Genomic DNA, 20,326 nt, shown 5'->3' with positions numbered 1-20,326 from the left:
TGGACTGGACAGAGATCCTAAAAAGGAGTGAGTTCTCTAAGAATATTTGGGGAGTGGGAAGAAAATAATTGACTTTCAGGGTGGGAGAGAATGCATTTGTCTTGTTTGAATCTCCTGAGTGATGTGATTTTTCTTTAGCAATACAGAGGCATGCAAGGAGGATGGTATATTGATTTATTTTGGAGAGGGTTGCTGGATTGGTTTGGCAGAAAGTTAATATTGTGAGGAAATTAAGGGTACTGATATTTTTTAAAGTTCCACTTTAACTTTAAAATGATCAATCTCTTGGTTCATACTAGGTAGCAAAAAGAGATTGGAAGGGGACTAGGTACCCTAATGGGGAAATATACGGGGAGAAGGGGATGCAGTACCTCTGAATGTGAGCTTCAGTTGTCATGGAATATATGAGCACGAGAGGCCTGGGAGGAGAGGAGGTTGTAGTCTGAGAATGAAAAATTGGAAACTCTCTGAGGCCAGTAGTTCCAGTTGATGAAGAATCTGTGGTATATCTCTGAAAGTAAGAGCATTACTTTACTAAACTTAAAAAAAAAAAAAATTTGTTATGCTAACAGTCCTAAAGTTTCACTAGCTCTTAATTACATAAATCAACCACTAGAATAGGAATTTTTTTTTTAAAAATCAGTGATAAACACATTATTGTTGTGTTGAAATTCCTTTTAGATTTTGATTAGTTGCCTCAGGGAGACCATAGTTAGGATTAGGCTCCATTGGTAAGCAATGACTTTTTTCCCTTCCAACTGTTATCAAAGCTCCAGCCTTAAGTTATTGCAGTAGTTTCTTATCTAGCATTCCCTCTATGTTGTACCAAAATATTTTTTCAGTATATTCACTTTTGTAGCCAAACCTATTTCTTTTATAGTTTGAGCCGATCCTCAAGGTAGAAAGAAGGTCAGAAGAATCAGATTGCAGTTGGTTAGTTACATTTAGGTCTGTCCTTATTTACTTGCCGAGAGGGAGCCATATACTTGTCAAGCTGCTGGAAATCTGTTCCTAGGAGCTATTAGAGTTAGGACAGGCCCTGGACTGAGGATACAGGTATAGATTAGTGGTGAGCCAGGGCAAGTTGTGAAATTTTTTGGAATTTTATAGTACAATTGGGAAACACAGCTGCTATTAGAAATTAAAGCATATGTTTACAATGAAGTGAATTGTATTAAAAATAAAGGTTATAATAAATACTTAAACTTTATTTGTAATTATTTTACTATATTTTACTGTTATCTGTGCTCTTGAGGTAATTTCCACCTAGTGTTCTGTATGGTATAAATACTACTTAACAGGCTACTCTGTGTCTCTTTTCAACTCTGCATTCAGTTGTGTCATGTTGGTAGCTTGAAATCAGCCATGGTGGGAGCACTTATACCACGGACTCTGGCAAACGCTATAAATCAAGGCCTTTCCTCCTGAAGGGCCAGTTGTTCAACTTTTACCAGCACACTGTGGGATATATAGTAGTCGTGTCTTATCTGCGGGGAATACTTTCCAAGACCCCCAGAGAATGCCCCAAACTATGGATAGTCCTGAACATTATATATACTATGTTTTTCCTATACATACATACCTATGATAAAGTTTAATATATAAATTAGGCACAGTAAGAGATTTACAAAAATAATAAAATAGAACAATTATAAAAATTTAGTAAAAGTTATATGAATGTGATCTCTCTCTCAAAATATTTTACTGTACTCATCCTTCTTGTGATGATGTGAGGTGATAAAATGCCTATGTGATGAGATGAAGTGAGGCTAATTATGTAGGCACTGTCATATAATAGGTTGGGCTGCCGTTGACCTTCTGACAATGCATGAGAAGGAGGATCATCTGCTTCCAGACCATGGTTGACTGTGGGTAACTGAAACTGAAAGCAAAACCTATGGATAAGGGTGGAGGTGTCTACTCTAATAGTATCTCTTGCTTTTTCTCACTTTATCTCAAAGACTTGGGGGAAAACTACAAATTGAAAGTCTTTTTTCCTTCCTGGAAGCTCATCCCTAACCTGTTGTAGCCTTATCTTTAATTGTTCTTCTTCTATTACTATATTTTTATTACCTACTCCTCTACCCTGTGGGCTAGATGTTGGTCTTTTCTCTCTCTTCCATCTTATTGCTAGAGTTGAATCTCATTTTGATCTCTGCCAATATACCCAATTTCCCTCACCCTTCTCAGCCATATAAATTAGAGCATTAGAAATTGTCACTGCTGGCAGAAAGAATAATATATGAAACAGGATGACATAGCTCATAGATAATATTGCCAGAGTTTCAGTCACTTTTAACATTTGACATTTTGAATTTGTCGAAATTGTTAACTGGGTAGCCACTGGGGGGCTCAGTTGGTTAAGCGTCTGCCTTCAGCTCAGGTCATGATCCCAGGGTCCTGGGATTGAGCCCCACATTGGGCTCCCTGCTCAGCAGGAAGCCTGCTTCTCCCTCTCCCACTCCCTCCTGCTTGTGTTCCCTCTCTCGCTGTGTCTCTCTGTCAAATAAATAAAATCTTAAAAAAAAAGAAATTGTTTATATTTGGTAAAATATTAGCTTAAGTATGAGTCAGAAAAGTAAATGTTCATTAACTGTGTTTTTAGGGTTAGTTATATATTTTTTTCCCCTAGGATTAGTTACATTCTGGTGTATATTTTCAACAGAGCACAGCTTCATTTTTTTGTGATGGAAATTTTATAATAGGAAAATAGAATCTACTTGCCTTTCACAAATTTATAGAATCAGCTCTTCCAACTAAAAGGCTTATTAATAGGAGTACTTTGGGTTTCAAGAAACAGAAAAGTGAACAGAGAAAGTGACTGATGGCCACTGTTGAGTTAGCAACTTAAAGATGCTAGGCAGAAATTTCTAAGATTCTCTTAGTCTTTCTTTTAAGGTCAGATGATGGTTCCTACAGATCTACTCTCCATACCTGCATCACAGCAGGAGGAAGGAGCTAGAATAGTAGCAGCAGAGCTGTATTTGCATGTGCTGTGGCTACACCTGGGCACTGAATATATAGTTTAGCTAATAGTAATATTACACTTTATGCTAATAATAATATTATACTTCATAATAGTAATATTATACTTTATGATGAAGGGAGACAAGTGAGCAGGGATTGGAGATAGGCATTAAATGAAGTTACCATGGACCTCTACATAGTACACAGTATCACATTCACTCATATATCTAAACCTAATGCACTGAGACAAATTTAAAAAGTGCAAATGTAACTAATATATGATGTAGTTCTCCAAAGAAGTTCATTAAGCTTTGTTCAGTCTAGGAAGTGATGGAAAACTAGTTTTTATTTGCTGAAAGATACTCAAGTTTAGAAAATAGGCTAGGTGCTTTCACACAAATTATGTGGTAGCTAATATTATCCCCATTTTTACAAATTAGGAAACTGAGACAGATGTTAATTAATTTGCTCCAGATCACAGAACCTAGTAAATGGGCAGGCCAAGTTTAGAACCTGGTCTTTTCTCTCTAGAAAGTTGCGGAAAATGTTTATAAATCGAAATTAATTCTCATTTTATGGAAAGAATGATATTTGATAGGGAAGAAACTCAAGTCCACACATGCAGAAGGTGGTAAGTGTTATGTGTCGTCCATTGAAAGGTAGAGCCTGAGCCCTCTAGGCTTGTAGTAGCCAGCGTATTGGAGATACTAACACTTAGTGGGTACTTACTGTATGCATTTTGCTTATACTGATCCATTTAATTCTTATAACAACTCTTATGTACTAGGTACTATTACTGTGTTTAGATGAAGAAACTGAAAACAGGGAGGCTGAGTCACAAACCTGACCTTGTAAGTGGCAGACCTAGAACTGAACCCAGGCACTCTTACCCTTGAGGCTGTCCGTTAACCATGACACCATCCACCCTCTCATAATAACTGATATGTGTAAGGAAGAATAAGAAGGATTTCTCAAGGTGATTCTTATCTGGTTCTAATTGATCTTGGAAGAATTCCTACTTGTTTAGCTACATAGGACGTTGAATAAAATATGGTATGAAATTTCACCAGTAAAACAAACACTTAAAGCTTCATTTTGGAAGGCAATGCATAGGAACTTTAAGAATCCCAAATTCAGATATCTTTTAAACAAAACTGGTAACATGTTAATAACGCCTTTTCAGCTCATGATAATTGGTTACATCTTCATAATTTTAAGAACTACCATGGAATATCGATCCAGAAATTGGAATAAGAATGCAGTAAATGCATATGTGAAAATAATCCCACACAGATGGAAGTTATACAGCTCAGAACTTCATGATGAATCATAACTTTTGGAAGACCATTCCATTCTTCCCGAGTCTGTCAACAGAGGGATGTAAAAAGTGATGTAGTTTTCATGTTCAGCTTTAACATCTGTTGCATGGTAGCCTGATTATATTCCTATCTAAGGAAACATCTATAAATATTGGCAAAGATCTCTTTTTTACTTTTGTTTCCAGGCTGTTTATCTCTGTATGTATTCTATTGGCTCTACAGTGGATCTCTGTGTAATGTGGGTGGTCTGTGGTGAGCTCAGTATTTTCCTAATACAACTACTTACGATTCTAGACCTAACATTATGGTTGTTTTCTTCTCTTTTGGTTTCCCACTTAATTTATATACTACTAGCAACAGTAAATACCAGGATTTTAAATGAGTAATTGTTTCACCAATTTATTTTAGTCCTATCATTTTTCATGAAACCTGTGAGAGAATGAAAATTCACAAAAAAATTTGAATGCGGTTTAGTGTTGACTTTTTTAAAATTATAGAGAAGACAATAAATACAAAAGTTGGCCGTAGATAAATCAATACAACTGGGTTGAAATTTCAGCAATGTAAGTTATTAAGAGGTTAAAAATTGTATATACTGCATATATAGCTTGGTAGCAGACTAAATATTTTAATTGGTATAAAAAAAAGTTTGAGAAATTAAAAGCTAAAACTGAAAAAGCAGACTTAGATATTTGGACTAATAATACACAACTCTGTATACTCATAGCAACAGATTGTTTTATTATTTGTGTAATTGGTATCATCTGTGATTTAGAGTCTTGGAATAATAGAATCCTTTGGGAGGGACTGTGGAGTACATTACTGGAATTGAATTGGCAGTGTTCACACAATGGTCTGTGCTCTGGTTTAGAATCCTCTCTTTGCTGCTTTTCTTCCATAGGTGGGACTCTTCCCTGGACACTGCGTTGAATTAATTAATCAGAAAGTTCCCCAGTCAGTGACCAACTCAGTGCCCAAACCAGGTGAGTACACTTTTTCATTAGTGTGGTTATTTTATCAGCTGCTTAAAGAAACAGATTTTCTCTTTTAGCTGAACACATAGCTTGTTTTGCTGTTCTTTCCATTTATTGACATAATATGAATCCTTAATTTTATGTGGTTTTGATTTTTAATATATTCTTATTTCTCTATTGATTATTTCACAAAGGTGCATTTGACATTTCAGATAATTTCAGAGAACTTCTTGGTCCATTAATCTTTGTCATTATTTGTTTTTGTAGTTATATAGTAGGGATATAGCTTATTAACGATAAAAGAAATAACAAGTTTAAAGAACTCATATAATATGATTAGCTGAAAAGTAATAAATTAAAGGGAATATATACTTTATCAATGACGATGAACATCAAAACTATTTTATTTTTTTAAGCTATTTTAAACAGCATTTTCATTACTTACATAGTGTATTTACAGTGCTGTGTAAATATATGGACTGTTTTATGAATAAATAAAGCAGTGTCACAGGGAGTGGAAATCAAGAAAATGGAAGTTTTTGTTTTTATTGGGGTGATTTGATCTAGCCAAATTGTATAGAGTGCTTAGCCTGGAAGTTTTTAGTGTGATATAAATTTTTTAAAGGAAAACAAAACAAAGATTGAAAGATTTTGGAGGAAAGGGAAAGTAATCAAATTTATTTCTCTTACTTGTATTATATTCCCTTTGCCTTTCTCCATCCTTCTCCCTACTCTGCCCCTAGTAGAAGAAAAAGAAAAAATCTCTGGGCCTCGGAATTTATTTGCACTGTTTTCCTTAAAGTATTTTCTAGGGTTAGAACCTATGTGTAAGAATTAGAAGGAAAAAAAGCTTATTTAGTATTTTCCCACCTCTGTCCCCAAAGCATACATCATACCATCTTTGCTTATAGTATTTAGGTAAAGGTAAAGGTCAATAACCCCTTTTGAAGCTTATTTCTTAACAGAAAGTTAGGAATTTTAAAATTTTAGGCAGACTACCTTTATTGTTTAGTAGAGAAAAATACTTGAAAACAGTGTTCTCTGCAGTTCTACTTGAGACAGGATTCTTAGTCTCTTTTCAAGACATTTTTATCCTCTGTTAAATCCCCGTTCTTTGGGTAAACACTATTAAAAAAACTTTCTCAGTGGGTACTTGCTCAGTAAATGTTCATTAGCAGTTGCGATGACTATAGGTTTCTTTCTTTTTTTAAATATGGCATCATTAACTTAAAAGAAAATCCCATACCCATTAGCAGACAGTGTCCCAACCTCTCCCTGCTTCCCAGCCCTAAGCAGCTACTAGTTTACTTTCTGTCTCTATAGATAATTTCCCTATTCTAGACATTTCATAAAAATGGAATCATATAATATGTGGTTTTTTGTTATTAGCTTCTTTGACTTAGCATGTTTTCAAGGTTCATCCATGTATCAGAATTTAATTCTTTTTTATGGCTAAATAATATTCCATTGTATGGGTATACTATAGTTTATCAACTCATTTTTAGTCGTTTCCATTTTTGACTATGAGTAATGCTGTTTATGAACACTGGTGTACAAGTTTTTATGTAGATAAATATTTTCATCTCTCACGCAAAAATTTAGGAATGAAACTGCTGGGTCATATGGTAGCTCTATACTTAACCTTTTGAAGAACTGCCAGACTGCTTTACAAAGTAGCTAACCATTTTACAATATCCCTGGCAGTATATGAGAGTTTTAGTTGCTTCATATCCTTGTTACTGTGTTTTTGATTGTTGCCATCTTACTGGTAATGAAGTGGTGTATCTTTGTGAGTTTGATTTGCATTTTCCTGATGACTAATAATGTTGAGTATCTTTTTATGTGCTTATTAGCCATTTGCATGTTTTTGGAGAAATATCTATTCAGATTCTTTGCCCATTTTTTAATTGGGTTGTCATTTTATTATTGAGTTGTAAGTATTCTTTATATATTCTAGATACAAGTCCTTTATCAGGTAATGTGATTTACAAATATTTTTCTCACATTCTGTGGGTTGTCTTTGCCTGTCTTTATTCTGTCCATTGAAGCATAAAAGTTTCTAATTTTGATTAAGTTCAATATATTTTTTCTTTGGTTGCTTATGCTTTGGGTGTCTTATTTATGAAGACTTGGCCTAACCCAAGGTCAAGATTTGCTTCTATTATTTTATTCTAAGAACTTTATAGTTTTAGGTCTTAGATTTTAGTCTATGATTCATTTTGAGTTAGTTTTTGTGTCTGGTGTGAGGTCCAACTCCATTGGACATCTGGGAGTCTTAGTACTATTTGTTGAAACAAAGGTTATTCCTTCCCCATTGAATTGTCTTAACTCCCTTGTAAAAAATTAATTGACCTTAGACATATAAGTTTATTTTTGGACTTTTGGTTCTATTCCACTGATCTGTATGTCTATTGTTAAGGTCAGTACAACCCTGTCTTGATTACCTTTGTTTTGTGGTAAATTTTGCTCTTAGTTTATTCTTTCTCAGGATTGATTTGGCTTTTCAGGGTCCTTGGCAATTCCCTATGAATTTTAGAATCAGCTTGTCAATTTCTACAAAGAAGTCAGCTGGATTTTGATAGGGATTGTATTGAATCTGTGTATCAATTTGGAAAGTAGTACCATCTTATCAGTATTTATTAAGTCTTCCAATCCATGAACATGGGATGTTTTCCATTTATTTAGACTTCTTTAATTTTGTTCAAGGTTTTGTAGTTTTCAGAGTATAAATTTTCATTTTTTGTTAAATTTATTTTTTTTCTTTTTGATGCTATTGTAAATGGAATTATTTTTTTGATTTCATTTTCTTATTCATTGCAAGTACATAGAAACACAATTAATTTTGTATACTAATCATGTATCCTGAAACCTTGTTGAAATGTTTATTCTAATAGTTTTTTTTAGTTGGATTCCTTGGGATAGTCTATATTCAAGATCATGTTATCTGTGAATAGAGATAGTTTTACTTCTTCCTTTGCAATCTGGATGCTTTTTATTTCTTTTTCTTGCCCAATTTCCCTGGCAAGACCTCTAAGAAGGGCCATCTTTGTCTCATTTCTGATCTTAGGAGAAAGCATTGTTCATTCACGATTAAGTAAGATGTTAGCTGTGGGGTTTACATAGATGCCCTTTATCTTAGTTCTTAGTTTGTTGAATGATTTTATCATGAAAAGGTGTTGGCTTTTGTCAAATACTTTTTATCTATCTGTTGAATGATCATGGGTTTTTGTGGTCACTATTTTGAAGTTATTAAATTCAACATCAAAAACTTATTGTGGTTTCTCATGCATTATTTTTATATATTTCTGCTGTGTAAACTTAACCTGTTAGGTATTAAGTTTGTTGGGTTGTCTTTGATAATTCTGCCTCAGGTATACTGTAAACTTAGTTTTTAAAAATTAGCTTAATATTGGTATTAAATTGTGCCAATTAAATACTTTCTCATGTTTTGAATGAGAAAGTGACATTTTAATAGTGATAACCTCCAGAGCTTTTAAAACTTGAGAAAGTTAATCAGTTATTGATAGTTCTGGAAAATAAATTTCTATTAATAGACCTGTATGACACTGTTAATTCTAAATTAGTGATGACATGTAATGACAGCACACCTTCAAAAGCTAATATTTTATCTTTTGTGAGCAACATTGCAGGGTTGGCATAAGGAAATGTGCATTCTTAATATATTTTGAAAGGGATGATGTGAATTCTATCAGCCTCAGGCTTGTTTCACACTTTAAAACTGTCTTTGCCTACAGTATAAACAACTTGAATGTTCTATTTATTTTTAACATTGCCATCTGTTACTGTTAGATGCCAAATCTGAAAGATGCAACTATAGTTTGAGACTGAAATTTAAAGCTCCCTATATTATTACACAACAAGGGCACTAGGAAAAATGTTCCCTTTGGAGCTCTTCTTAATGTTCTCAACATGTTCAATTATTTGTGTATGCAAAAATAAAATCAATGAGTCACCATGTCCTGATCAAGAAAGCAAGTATCCATGCTGCCTTAAGAAGAAGAAGGTGTGGTAGAGTGGGGTTGAGGGGGGAGAGAGGGAGAGAAAGAGAGAGGAAGACAAGAAGAGGAAAGAAAAGAGGAAGAAAGATAGAAGCTTGTCCATAAGAAATTGGCAGTTAGTTCAGTCACTACAGGTTATGGTTTGATGGAAGAAGATGAGGTTGAGGTAGGGGAAGAAGGGAAAGCATATGTGGTTTTCTTTGTGTTTATCCTGTTTGGAGTTGATGGAGCAGTTGGATTTATTTATTGATCTCTTTCTTCAGGTTTTTAGTTTTCTCAGCTATTATCTCTTCTGTATTTCTTTTGTGCAATAGTTTCTCTTTCTCTTTTTCTTTGCACGTCTGTTACACTCTTTGATATTGTCTCACACATCCTCTTCTCAGTTTAGATACTTATATTTGACCTATCTTAAATTTCACTGATTTTTCTCTCCCTGTAGGCTTGTCTTAAGCCCATCTAATAAACTCTTCAATTCTTACGTATTTTATTTCTTAGATTAACATTTTGTCTTTTTTATAATTTCCATGGTGGAATTTCTCATTTTCTCACATTATCTACCTTTTCATTTATAAAGAAAGAAAAAGAGGGGTTGGAGGGTTGGGGAGGGAGAGGGGAGAGAGAGGAAGGTAGGGAAAGAGGATAAGAGAAAAGCAAAGACAAAAGCAAAGCTTATTTTTGAAGTATGAACTTCTTAAGATGAAGGGCTTAGGATTTGCAATGATGTGGATGGAACTGGAGGGTATTATGCTGAGCGAAATAAGTCAAACAGAGAAAGACATGTATCATATGACCTCACTGATATGAGGAATTCTTAATCTCAGGAAACAAACTGAGGGTTGCTGGAGTGGGGGGTGGGGTGGGAGGGATGGGGTGACTGGGTGATGGACACTGGGGAGGGTATGTGCTCTGGTAAGCGCTGTGAATTGTGCAAGACTGTTGAATCTCAGATCTGTACCTCTGAAACAAATAATGCAATGTATGTTAAGAAAGAAAAAAAAAAAAGAAGAAGAATGTAGCAGGAGGGGAAGAATGAAGGGGGGGAAATCGGAGGGGGAGAAGAACCATGAGAGACGATGGACTCTGAAAAACAAACTGAGGGTTCTAGAGGGGAGGGGGGTGGGAGGATGGGTTAGCCTGGTGATGGGTATTGAGGAGGGCACGTTCTGCATGGAGCACTGGGTGTCATGCACAAACAATGAATCATGGAACACTATATCTAAAACTAATGTAATGTATGGGGATTAACATAACAATAAAAAATAAAAAAAAAAGATGAAGGGCTTAGGGAATTTAGAGAGAACGTTTCCTCTGAAAACAGAAAATTTGGACAGAAATATAAAAATATCTCTTTGAAGCACTGGAAGGTTAATAAAGCTGTAAACACTTACTGAGCTAAGGTTAAGCAGAAGAAGGACATCCTGAAGAGTGACCCCAGTATATGGAGACATTATTCCCGTAGGGTATCTACTGATGGAATAGAGAAAGTCACAGTGCTAGGGGAATAAAAATTGGAGTTCAGAGCCCAATACGTCAGAGTTGCTGATAAATGCCCCAAGTTTTGAGGTAGGATCTTTGTGGAAATTGACAACCGATTCTAAACTGATTCTAAAATTTATGTGGAAATGCAGAGCCCCAAATACCCAAGACAATTTTGAAGAACAGAAAAATGAGAAACTTACTATTTTAAATATCAAGATTTATTGGTCTTTTAAAAAGATTTATTTATTTATTTGAGAGCAAGCAAGCCAGGGGTAAGGGTGCAGAGGGAGAGAGAAATCCCAAGCAGATTCCTCCATGTTGAGCTTGATCCCACTACCCTAAGATCACAGCCTGAGCCAAAACCAAGAGTCGGGCACTCGACAGCCTGCACCACCCAGGTGCCCCAAGATTTATTGTTAAAATTTCACTTACTAAGATGATGGTGTTGGGGCGCCTAGGTGGCTCAGATGGTTAAGCATCTGCCTTCAGCTCAGGTCATGATCCCTGGTCCTGGGATTGAGCCCCACATCAGGCTCCTGGCTCAGCGGGGAGCCTGCTTCTCCCTCTCCCTCTGCCTCTCCCCCTGCTCATGCTCTCTCTCTCTCTCTATTTCTGTGTCTCAAATGAATAAGTAAAATCTTTAAAAAAATAAATTAAAAAAAAAAAGATGATGGTGTTGATTCAAGGGTAGACAAATAGATGAGTGGAACAGAATAGAGTCCAGAAACAAACCTGTGAATGCATAGGTAGTTGATTTATGACAAAGGTGGCATTTCAGAGCATTATCAAAAGGATAGTCATTTCAGTAAATGGTGCTAGGTCACCTTGAGATATATAGATATATATATATACACATACATACACACACACACATACATATACGTATATGTATATTTCTTATTTAATCCTGTATATAAAATCATTTCTAGGAGGAGAGTTACAGATCTATATGTGAAAGGTAAAACAATGAAACTTTCAGAAGATAATATATATCCCCATGACCTGTTTTCATGATCTTGGGGTAGACGTAAACAGTAATCATAACTGAAAAGCTTAATAATTAAACCTAATTAAAGTTCAGAACTTCATCCTAATAAGCTATTAAGATAATGAAGAAGGCAAGTCACAAAATGAGAAAGATATTTGACAAAGGTCACATAACTAAAGTATGTAAAGAGTCAATAAGAAAAGGACTAATAAACTGATTTGTTTAATTGAGTAAAAATTTGGACAAGTACTTTAGTAAGCATATGACAAGAAGATCAACATCATTAGTCTTAGGGACTTAGGGAAATCCAAACTGAAATCTTACTAACTCTTTTTAATGCATGTCCACTAGAATGGTTAAAATGTAAGAATAACAATACCAAAGGTTGGCAAGGATATATATCAGTGGGAATTCTCACATGCTGCTAGTAGGAGTGTAATGTGGGACAGTCATTGTTTGGCATTACATACTGAATTTGACGCATACCCTGTAATCCAGCAGTTTCACTGTTAGGTATATATAGAATGTTTATAGCAACTTTAGTCCTAATTGTCAAAAAACTTGAAAAACTCAGAGGTATTCCATAATGGAATGGATAAATGAAGACATGTTCATTGAATAGATTCTTCTACACCAATGAAAATGAAATGAGTTACAACTATATTCAACAATATGGATGAATTTCACAAAAATAAGTGTTGAGTTGAATAAATGTTGAAGCCTGCTATACATACATACATACATACATACATACATACATACACTGTATAATTCCACATAGATAAAGAGAGAGCTCAAAATCATAGAGCTCAAGACCATTCTGCGGTGTTAGAAGTCAGAATATCAGTTACCTTTGGAGAGGAGGAAGGGGGTAGATGATTGGGATGGGTAGGAGAAAGAGGATTCTAGAGTGCGAGTAATGTTCTGTTGATCCTGGTGGTGACTGTACAAGAATATAATAATGTTGAGCATCTTTTCATGTGCTTATTGGCCATTTGTAGAGAAATGCATTTTAAAGTCCTTTGTCATTTTTGAATTGGTCACTTTGTGTTTTTTAAGTATACCTCCCATCCAGATGAATATTCTTTGCAGTATTGCTTTAATATTCAAATGTTGGAAATCACATTTTCAAAATAGATTTGATATTTCCATACTGTGAAATACCCTGCAGCCATCAAAAAGAAAGAGGTAGAGGCATATGGAATTTTTTTTCTGTGATGTATTGTTAAATGAAAAAGCAAATCACAGCATAGTATAATCCCATTGTAAATTCACAGAAGAGGATCTTGGAAGGATACATGCCTAATTGGAAAGGGGAATGGGATTATGGAAATAGCAAGAGACATTTCATTTTTTCTCTGTTTGCTTCTGTATTATTTAATCCCTTTACAGTAAACATGTATTACTTTATAAAATATGAAAAAATTGATTGTATCTCCCCTTAATTCCATCCTGTCCAAATAGGTGATTTCCAAGGGTCCTTCTTAATGTAACCACCCCATAAAATAGATATTTTCTGACAGTAGCTTTAACTTAGGTATTTCGTTCAATTTATGTATATGTGTGAAAAGCAGCACAGCTGAAGAGACAAGAGCATAGGCTCCAACCTTAAGTTTTAATCCCTGTGCCACATTTTACTGTGGGTGCATATCATTTGGCTTCTCTGACTTTTAATTCCCTTATCTAAAAAGATTCCTTTGAAGATTAGGGATAAGGCATTTAAAGCCCCTGGATATTTAATAAATGTCAGCTGTATTGTTTATTGATATATGCTTATACACTGTTATGTTATTTAAACTCCAGAGTGTCACAAACTAGATTTAGTTTATGTAGATATGAAATTAGTATATTATTTGTTGGTAAAATCTATATGCCAACATGTCACAGTATATCATTGAAAGAAATGAATTACCGTAGTTTTCATAGGACCATGGTGGGGGAGGGAGCCTCTTTGGATGGCCACTTGAATAGAGTTTGCATTATAAATTTTTGTCTTTTTTTGGTGACAGCTGAATTTTTTGGTTAGTAGACATAGAAGTAGCTGAGGCCTTCATTTGGGGGAAAGACTTAGTAATTAGATGTAATACTGTGAAATCCTTATATTAAGAAGTAGTTTATAAGGTAACAAATTAGCCCGAATTTGTAGCATAATTTTGAAATAAAATTTTTGTTTGTTTGTTTTCTTCTTTTAGGGAACTGGTCCTCTAGTGTCTTACTTCCTTTGTTGTTTTACTAGTTTTTTTAACCAATATTGCCTAATTATGGTATTTTTCCTTTATTTTCGTTTGTTTGCTCCTGAATTGTTTCTGTTCTCTTTCTTTGAGTTTCTAGCACTTTGTTCTTCTGTAACCATGTTTCTTTAACATGTCACTTTATTACGAAGTGACCAGACATTTTATATCAAGTAAAGTTAGCTGTAGATTTTTATTTCTAGTATGTGCAGTATTGCATTGAGCATATGCTTATATTCTGGAGGCTAATCCTTCAAGAATCAGATATTAAAATCGGTATCATACCATCAACTTTTTTCAAAGAAATGGAACAAATAATCCTAAAATTTATATGGAACCAGAAAAGACCCCAAATAGCCAGAGGAATGTTGAAAAAGAAAAGCAAAGCTGGTGGCATCACAATTCCGGACTTTAAGCTCTATTACAAAGCTGTAATCATCAAGACAGTGTGGTACTGGCAGAAAAACAGATACATAGATCAGTGGAACAGAATAGAGAGCCCAGAAATGGACCCTCAACTCTATGGTCAACTAATCTTCGACAAAGCAGGAAAGAATGTCCAATGGAAAAAAGACAGTCTCTTCAACAAATGGTGTTGGGAAAATTGGACAGCCACATGCAGAAGAATGAAACTGGACCATTTCCTTACACCACACACAAAAATAGACTCAAAATGGTTGAAAGACCTAAATGTGAGACAGGAGTCCATCAGCATCCTAAAGGAGAACACAGGCAGCAACCTCTTCGACCTCAGCCACAGCAACTTCTTCCTAGAAACATCGCCAAAGGCAAGGGAAGCAAGGGCAAAAATGAACTATTGGGACCTCATCAAGATAAGAAACTTTTGCACAGCAAAAGAAACAGTCAACAAAACCAAAAGACAACTGACAGAATGGGAGAAGATATTTGCAAATGACATATCAGATAAAGGGCTAGTATCCAAAATCTATAAAGAACTTCTTAAACTCAACACCCAAAGAACAAATGATCCAATCAAGAAATGGGCAGAAGACATGAACAGACATTTTTCCAAAGAAGACATCCAAATGGCCAACAGACACATGAAAAAGTGCTCAACATCGCTCGGCATCAGGGAAATCCAAATCAAAACCTCAATGAGATACCACCTCAAGCCAGTCAGAATGGCTAAAATTAACAAGTCAGGAAATGACAGATGTTGGCGGGGATGCGGAGAAAGGGGAACCCTCCTACACTGTTGGTGGGAATGCAAGCTGGTGCAGCCACTCTGCAAAACAGTATGGAGGTTCCCCAAAAAGTTGAGAATAGAGCTACCCTACAACCCAGCAATTGCACTACTGGGTATTTACCCCAAAGATACAAATGGAGGGATCCGAAGGGGTACATGCACCCCGATGTTTATAGCAGCAATGTCCACAATAGCCAAACTGTGGAAAGAGCCAAGATGTCCATCGACAGATGAATGGATAAAGAAGATGTATATATATATACAATGGAATATTATGCAGCCATCAAAAGGAATGAAATCTTGCCATTTGCAATGACGTGGATGGAACTGGAGGGTATTATGCTGAGCGAAATAAGTCAATCAGAGAAAGACATGTATCATATGACCTCACTGATATGAGGAATTCTTAATCTCAGGAAACAAACTGAGGGTTGCTAGAGTGGTGGGGGGTGGGAGGGATGGGGTGGCTGGGTGATAGACATTGGGGAGGGTATGTGCTATGGTGAGTGCTGTGAATTGTGTAAGACTGTTGAATCCAGACCTGTACCTCTGAAACAAATAATACATTATATGTTAAAAAAAAAAAAAAAAAAGAAGATAGCAGGAAGGGAAAAATGAAGGGGGGTAAATCGGAGGGGGAGATGAACCATGAGAGACTATGGACTCTGAGAAACAAACTGAGGGTTCCAGAGGGGAGGGGGGTGGGGGGGATGGGTTAGCCTGGTGACGGGTATTAAAGAGGGCACGTACTGCATGGAGCACTGGGTGTTAAACGCAAACAATGAATCATGGAACACTACATCAAAAACTAATGATGTAATGTATGGTGATTAACATAACATAGTAAAAAAAAAAAATCGGTATCCTAGGAGGCCTTGGTTTAAGATACAAAGGAGTACCAAAATGCTAGAAGGCCCTGGGGAGTTTCCTTTTTGAATACATTGCAAGCGACAGAATAAGAATATTTTCATACTCTGCATTAGGGAAAAACAGGTAGAAGATTCATAAGAGCACATATCTGTAAAGTGCTTTAGAGTTTGTGGATACTTGTATTTCCATTATGTGAATTGGAATTCGAATCTTGATACAATGCTGTGAGGTATTGAGGATAGGGAGTGTATTTCTATCCCCTTCCACACCCTGTGTTAACAAATGGAGCCGCTGAGGCTCAGGGAGGTCAGACAACTTGTCTAAGGTTTCACAACTAGGATTCACTGAAGTCTTCTGACATCTGATGGTAATCGTGGCCAACACTTATGTAGCTCTTACTATGTGTCAGGTCCTGTACCAAGACATAGATTAACTCATTTGCGATTCAGTAACTCAAAATCAGAATTTGTCCCACTCTAGAACATTGAGTAGAGATAAAGTTTATTGTTCTCTCTCTCAAAACAAGTATTTATTTAATATGCTTAGCTTTTATTACAATAGGAGTAAATGAGAACATATTTGGATTTCCACAAGGCTTATACCAGCAGAAGAGAAATTAGGGCAAAAGCTGGGATAAATGGAGGCTGACAAGAAGTGCATAAAGGACCCGGCTTAATCACTTCTGCCATCATCCTTTCTAATGCCTCTCTAATTAATCCAGAAACTATCCCTCAGTCTTTCCTCATTACATATAAGCCATTACTCCAGACTCTGTTCCGTTACAGCACTTTCAGTCATCTTCCTTCTCCGCTTTGCTGTTCAGTCTTTCTCCCCGGGTGCTCTGCTGGGCTCTGCTTCTGTGTGCTCTGAACACACGTGCGCTCAAAGCTTTCCCTGTGCTCCCACTATTCTAGAACATGAAATTCTCTCCTCCCCAATTTAGCCACTTGTAATCCTCCTTGTGTTTCATGATTCAGGTGGTGACCTATTTACTCTGTGAGAGCTTCCCTGACCCGTCTCTCCCTAACCCCATCTCCTGTTTACCCCTAGCCAAATTGAATAGCAGCTCTTCACTTGCTCACGAAATTGCCGTCTCCTCACAAGGGACAAGTATGTCTCATCCATCTTTCTCTCCCTCACAGAAGTTCATACAATGGTTGTATAATTAATTACTGTCTTAATATTTACTACTAAAATGAATTTTTAGAATACAACTTTTATCTGGTCATCCCTGGCTTCAGAAAACTTGAGTGATTTCCCTCTGTTCCAGAATTATGTATAATATCTTTAGTCTAGAATTTGAGGTGCTCTATAAATACTGGAACTAACTTATCTTTGTAACCTAATTCATATTTAGTGTCAGTAACCTGTTTCCTTACCTCTCAGTATACTTTGGGTTTCCCTCCTTCCCTTGACTATGATCTTTCTCCTCCTGGAAATGACTTACTATGTTCTTCACAAAAGCTCTTCAGGCCACTGCTTCAAAAACTTGAATGTGCGTTCATTTTGCTTGACAGATAGTATTTAAACCTGTGTATCCTGATTCAGTGGGTCTAGGGCCAGACCTGAGGCTCTGCATTTCTAATAAACTCCCAGGTAATTCCATGATCCTGGTCCCAAGACTATGTTTTGAATAACAAGGGACTACATTTTAGTCTGCAGTAGCTGTTATTTGTGTCAATCATTTGGAAATAGTGTGCAGTAGTGAGTTCTCTTATTTTGAATTCGGTACTTCATTTTTTGTGTCTTTTTTCCACACCTGAATTGTTTTGCTTGTTGGCAGATATTTTATTTTATCCTAATTTACATCCTTTATATATAATGTTTGCTCTAAAACAGTTGACTGATAATTATAAACATGAACAATTTCTTTTTTTCTTTTTAAGATTTTATTCACTTATTTGAGATCAAGAGAGAGAGGGCAAGCGCATGAGTGGGCCTGGGCTGGGAGGGGCAGAGGGAGAGGGAGAAACAGGCTCTCCACTGAGCAGGGAGCTCAACACAGGGCTCGATCCCAGAACCCTGGGATCATGACCTGAGTCAAAGGCAGATGCTTAACCGACGGAGCCACCCAAGTGCCCCAAACATGAACAGTTTCCACTATAGTAATCAAAAATGTTTCCTGACCCTCATGTATGCCCTTTAGCCAGTGCTAGGGGTAGTCCTCTAATCAGTCTTCTCCTTACCTGAAGTAAGAAAACATTTTTGGTCTTTTCCAGTATTACTCATTCCTTGATCAGAATTTATGGAGTGGATACTAACTAAGTCCTAGGGCTAAGACAGCAAACAGAATAGACAGAAATATTGTCATTTTGGGGTTTATATTCAAGTGTGATGAGAGGGAGAGAGGAAGGTGAACAAACAAGTAAAATATATAATATGGGGTAAGTGCTATGGAGAAAAATGAAGCCTAGAAGGGGGTGCAGGGTTTAGGAAGTGTGAGGATGTGGCTCATGTGGGGTTATAATTCCAAAGGAGGGTAGAGTGCTTGGGAAGGGCTCATTAGAAGGTTGCTTTTGAGCAGAGGCCTGAAGGAGATGAGGAGGGGAGCAATGCACTTATCTGGGGGGAGCTTTCCAGATGGGAACTGCAGATGTGAGAATGCTGAGCTGGATGTATGCCTGGCTTGGCACAGGATTTGCTGGAAGGCAGTTTGACTAGAGCAGTGAGTGACGTGAGATGTGGTTTGGAGGTGGGGGGGGGTCAGGTTCTCCTTGGGGCCTGGGTGCTGCTGTACGGATTTTGGCCTTCATTTAAAATTAGATGGGAAGACATTAGAAGGTTTTTTTTTTTTTAAGATTTTATTTATTCATCTGAGACACAGAGATACAGAGAGAGAGAGAGAGAGCGAGCATGAGCAGGGAGAGAGGCAGAGGCAGAGGGAGAAGCAGGCTTCCCGCTGAGCCAGGAGCCCGATGTGGGGCTTGATCCCAGGACCCTGGGATCATGACCTGATCTGAAGGCAGACGCTTAACCATCTGAGCCACCCAGGTGCCCCGACATTAGAAGCTTTTGACAGAGCTGTCACTTGACTTGGCTGACCTTGTTTAGAGGATCACTTTGTTTGCTGTATTAAGGAAAGGAGAAGACATGGGTAGGAAAGAGAGACTAGCAGTGGCGATTGTAATGAGCCTGGCAAGAGACAGCGGTGGCTCAGAGCAGCACAGTAGCTGTGGAAGTGGGGAGACGTGATTGGATTCAGGATATATTTCTGGCCATGAAACCTGCAGGATTTTTAGACATACTGTGAAAGGTTTGAATAATTCAGCTAATTCTTAGAATAGAATGATTAGGATTTGGCTCTTGCCTTTCCAGTGAATTCTCTTGTTGCCACCATCACCCCCACAGACACATGTTAGTGCTTCACAGGATAGCCTCTAGACATTTTGTTAAATATGAGAGAAAAATAACAAGTGACCTGTCCTGTGCCATCAGCTGTCATTGGAAGACAAAACGTGATGCTTTCAGTCAGCCATATTGTTTTAACTTTTTATTTTGAATACTTATCATCTCAGAAGAAGGTGCAGAAATAGTACAGAGAAATCCCATTTACTCAAAACCCAACTTCTCCCAGTTTTAACATCTTACATAACATGTAGCACAGTCTCCAAACCAGGAAATTGACGTGGTCACATTGCAGTGAGCGAGATTACAGACCTTACTCCACACTCAGCGGTTTTTGCATACTCTCATTTTCCTACCATGTATTTTTATACAGCATAGAGCACAGCCTTTTGGGTTTCAGGTGAGAGTTACTATTATTAATTATGGAATTCTCCTGCACTCTGGCAAACTATTGTCAAATTTATTCCTAACTGTGCTTAGATGTTAGATAATACAAGGGACAGATGAGTTGCACGGGGTATCCCTGGCTGGCTTTTCTACAGCATGGGCCTCCCCCTCCCCCTTCTTTTTCTCTTCCCTTCCTCTTTTCTTTCCTGTTCTTTTTCCCTTGCTCCCCCCCACCGCCACCGCCGTGTTGTCTTTAGTACTAACCAAGGAAATGGTGGGAGGAAGGCTGTTTTTTAGTTCTATTTTTTTAAAAAGGGTGGCTTTGCCTTCTCTACTCTGAATAAACTTTAAGAGCCTCATTTCCTATTCAACGAAATCCATAAATCCACAGCTGTTCCACTGGTAAAAATTAACATGTTTTGTTCCTGCACATACTGGAATTCTCCATGGTTTTTCATATTTTAAAATTGTATCAATTCATTTTTTCTCTTACTGTGGACTACCACTTATCAACAATTTTATATTCAAAGCTATGTTCAG

At 36.8% G+C, this 20,326-nt stretch overlaps 1 protein-coding gene across 7 annotated transcripts in view; it reads left to right on the top strand.

The window, feature by feature from the left end:
• ARHGAP32 (Rho GTPase activating protein 32) overlaps positions 1 to 20,326 on the top strand; it is a 311,240-nt gene that overhangs the window by 231,625 nt on the left and 59,289 nt on the right. For all 7 annotated transcript variants that reach the window (XM_032426187.1, XM_032426186.1, XM_032426183.1 and 4 more), the window contains one exon: positions 5,188 to 5,269. In XM_032426187.1, coding sequence (XP_032282078.1) covers positions 5,188 to 5,269 — 82 coding nt within the window. The remainder of the gene's footprint in view (positions 1 to 5,187; positions 5,270 to 20,326) is intronic.

Source organism: Phoca vitulina, unplaced genomic scaffold (genome assembly GCF_004348235.1).
Source record: "Phoca vitulina isolate PV1807 unplaced genomic scaffold, GSC_HSeal_1.0 scaffold34, whole genome shotgun sequence".
Lineage (NCBI taxonomy): Eukaryota > Metazoa > Chordata > Mammalia > Carnivora > Phocidae > Phoca > Phoca vitulina.
This window is presented reverse-complemented; position numbering and strand designations above follow the sequence as displayed.